The sequence below is a fragment of the Platalea leucorodia genome, assembly GCF_965183815.1.
Source record: "Platalea leucorodia genome assembly, chromosome: 3".
Classification (NCBI taxonomy): Eukaryota; Metazoa; Chordata; class Aves; order Pelecaniformes; family Threskiornithidae; genus Platalea; species Platalea leucorodia.
Genome location: NC_138825.1, coordinates 90,037,035 through 90,039,992, shown reverse-complemented (window position 1 = coordinate 90,039,992; position 2,958 = coordinate 90,037,035). Strand labels below are relative to the sequence as shown.

The 2,958-nt window shown below is 58.7% G+C and overlaps 1 protein-coding gene across 1 annotated transcript; it reads left to right on the top strand.

Moving 5' to 3' along the window:
- Positions 1-655: 655 nt before the first annotated feature.
- Positions 656-1,783, top strand: TPBG (trophoblast glycoprotein; the record flags this gene model as incomplete). The annotated part of the gene is made up of 1 exon (XM_082306213.1): positions 656-1,783. The coding sequence occupies one exon, from the start codon at positions 656-658 to the stop codon at positions 1,781-1,783; it is 1,128 nt and encodes a 375-aa protein (XP_082162339.1).
- Between the last annotated feature and the right edge of the window lie 1,175 nt (positions 1,784-2,958).

Genomic DNA, 2,958 nt, shown 5'->3' with positions numbered 1-2,958 from the left:
CTCCGGACGCGGGGCGGGAGCGGCGGCGGCGGCGGGAGGTGAGAGACGGGGACCGGGACCGGGCGGGGCTCGCTCGGCTCCGCTCCGCTCCGCTCCGCTCCGCGGTGGTTTTTGCGGGCGGGATTTTGCACCGGTCGTGGCGCGGAGCGGGGGGGAAAGCCCCGGGGAGGGGGCGGCAGGCGGGGAGCCGCGGGGGACGCCGCGTTAGACCCTTCCCTCCCCTCCGCTCCCTTCCCCTCCGTGCTCCGCCAGCGGAGCCGCCGGCCGGGTGGGGAGGGGGCGGCGGGACCTGGAAGCGGGGGAAAACTTGTTCCTCGGCCGGTTCCCCCGCGCTGCCGCGGGGCCGGGGCCGCGCCACGTGTCGGGGCCGGGGGGCGAGCCGCGGGGCCGGGGAAGGCGGGCGGGTGGGCGAGCGGAGCCGCGCCGCGCCGCGCCTCCCCGCCGCTGCCCTCTCCCTTTCCTCCCCTGCCGCAGGTCTCGCTGCGGGAAGCGGAGCGGAGCCAGCCCCGGAGGGGAAGCGCCTGCCCCCGGAGAAGGGGCTGCCCGGAGCGGGCAGCGCCCCGGCGGGAGCCGCCCCCCCGCTTCGCCGCGCCGCGCCGCCCAGAGCCGAAGGCGCCCGGAGGGGAAAGTTGTGTGCGGGGCCGGGCCGGGCGCGATGCCGGGGCGCGGCGCGCTGTGCCTGGGCTTGCTGCTGCACGTCCTGCTGGGCGGCGGCTCGGCGCAGCAGCCCGGCGGCTGCCCGGCCCTCTGCGAGTGCTCCGAGGCGGCCAGGACGGTGAAGTGCGTGAACAGGAACCTGACGGCGGTGCCCCCCGACCTGCCGCCCTACGTGCGCAACCTCTTCATCACCGGCAACCGCCTGGACGGCCTCCCGGCCGGCGCCTTCCCCGCCCAGCGCCTGCCCGACCTCAGCGCCCTCAACCTCAGCGGCAACCACCTGCGGGCCGTGGAGGCCGGCGCCCTGGCGGCCCTGCCCGCCCTGCGGCAGCTGGACCTCAGCGGCAACCCCCTGGTCTCCCTCAGCCCGCAGGCGTTCGGGGAGGGCGGCAGCCCGCTGGAGGAGCTGGCCCTCCGCGGGGCCCTGCGCGACCACGGCGTCCTCCTCAGCCTGGCCGCCGTGCTGCAGTCCGGGGCCCTGCGCAACCTCAGCCGCCTGGAGCTGGCCGACAACGGGCTGCTGCTGCTGCCCGCCGGCATGTTCACCGCCCTGCCCGCCCTGCGGCACCTGGACCTCAGCAACAACTCCCTGGTGGGCCTGCGAAACATCTCCTTCCAGGGGCTGGGCCAGCTGCAGAGCCTGAACCTCAGCGACAACTCCCTGGGCGTGCTGAGGAACGGCACCCTGGCCCAGTTCCGCGGCCTGCCTGCCCTCCGGCGCATCGGCCTGGGCCGCAACAGCTGGGTCTGCGACTGCGCCATCGAGGACCTGGTGGCCTGGCTCAAGGAGAGTGACCAGGTGGAGGGCAAAGAAGCCCTGACCTGCGCCTACCCCGACAAGATGCTGGGCAAAGCCCTGCTGAAGATCAACAGCTCGGACCTAGACTGCTCCGTGCCCGTAGACCTGCCTTCCCAGCTACAGACTTCCTACGTCTTCCTAGGGATAGTCTTGGCTCTCATCGGGGCCATTTTCCTCCTGGTTTTGTACTTGAACCGAAAAGGAATCAAAAAGTGGATGCACAACATCAGAGATGCCTGTAGGGATCACATGGAGGGCTACCACTACAGATACGAGATCAATGCAGACCCCAGGTTAACAAACCTCAGCTCCAACTCTGATGTCTGACGAAGTGCCGCGGACGTGGGGCAGCGCGCAGTAGCTGTGCATGAAAAGTAGACTTACGCTTTACCCTCGTGCTTGCTTCCCTCTCCCCGGAGAAATCTCAGACATGCTTGTAACGTGAGGGGGATATGCCTCCCTGTGACGTCAAGTTCAATTTTGTTTTGAGACGGCTGGGCAGCTGCGCATGGCGTTGGGCTGTATGTAGGAAAAAAGCTGCTACTTCTTTTCTTCCTTACCTGTCTGTACTCGTGGGAAATTTTTTTTCAAGATCTGAAAAGAAAAAAAGGATTCTCCCTGATGCTCCGAAGCCACCAGAGTTTATAAAAAATTTACTGATGCAGACACTATTCAACAAAAGCTGCCTCAACTTTTTGGAAAAAAACGTTATGTTCCTCTGTGCCAGTTTTGATCTTGTATATCTGAATTGTGATGACAACGATTCCATTTCATAGACTACCTTGAGATTTTAAAAAAACAAAGAAACTCCTTTTAACAACTCCTCTGTTACAAAGAACGAAATTGAATAGTGAGCATGCACAAATACTTTATAGTTTTACATGTTAGGAAACTTACGATCTCAGTAAGTCTCTTACTATTTTGTAAAGTTATTTTTGATTGCAGTTTACGTGAAGAGAGTTTTTTTTTATACAAACTGCATCTAAACTCCATCTGAACTGTTAAATTCAATAAACAGTCTTACAAGAACTGTTGTGTTGAAGTTTGCTGTTCAGTGAGAAATGTATGGACATCAAAGAATGTGGATAGCTTTATAGTCTCTGAAGTAATAGCCCTGCAGTAGTATTCTGAATAAAATTTTATACTAATGTGTAGCTTAGAGATGTAAATGTTTGACAGTTTTGTGAAATATGCTAGGAGAATTACACCAGTCAATGGCGAGAGCAGTTTTACTTGGCACAAAATCCCCAGTCTGCTCTCTCAAAACAACTGCAAAACGTCGAGACAGATGCTAGGGTCCACCTTGCTGGGAAGGTACAAGCTGACAGAATTTACATAAGGTCTTCTCTACCAAATTAAAAAAAAAAAAAAATTCAAATTAAGTTGTGGAGTTTGTAGGCTAAAGAAAATTTTACCTGAATAGAATTTTTATTATAAAAAAACATACTTTCATGTCCTGAACAAAATTAAATGCAGCTCAGTTGTGTAGTCGGCAAGCTTCA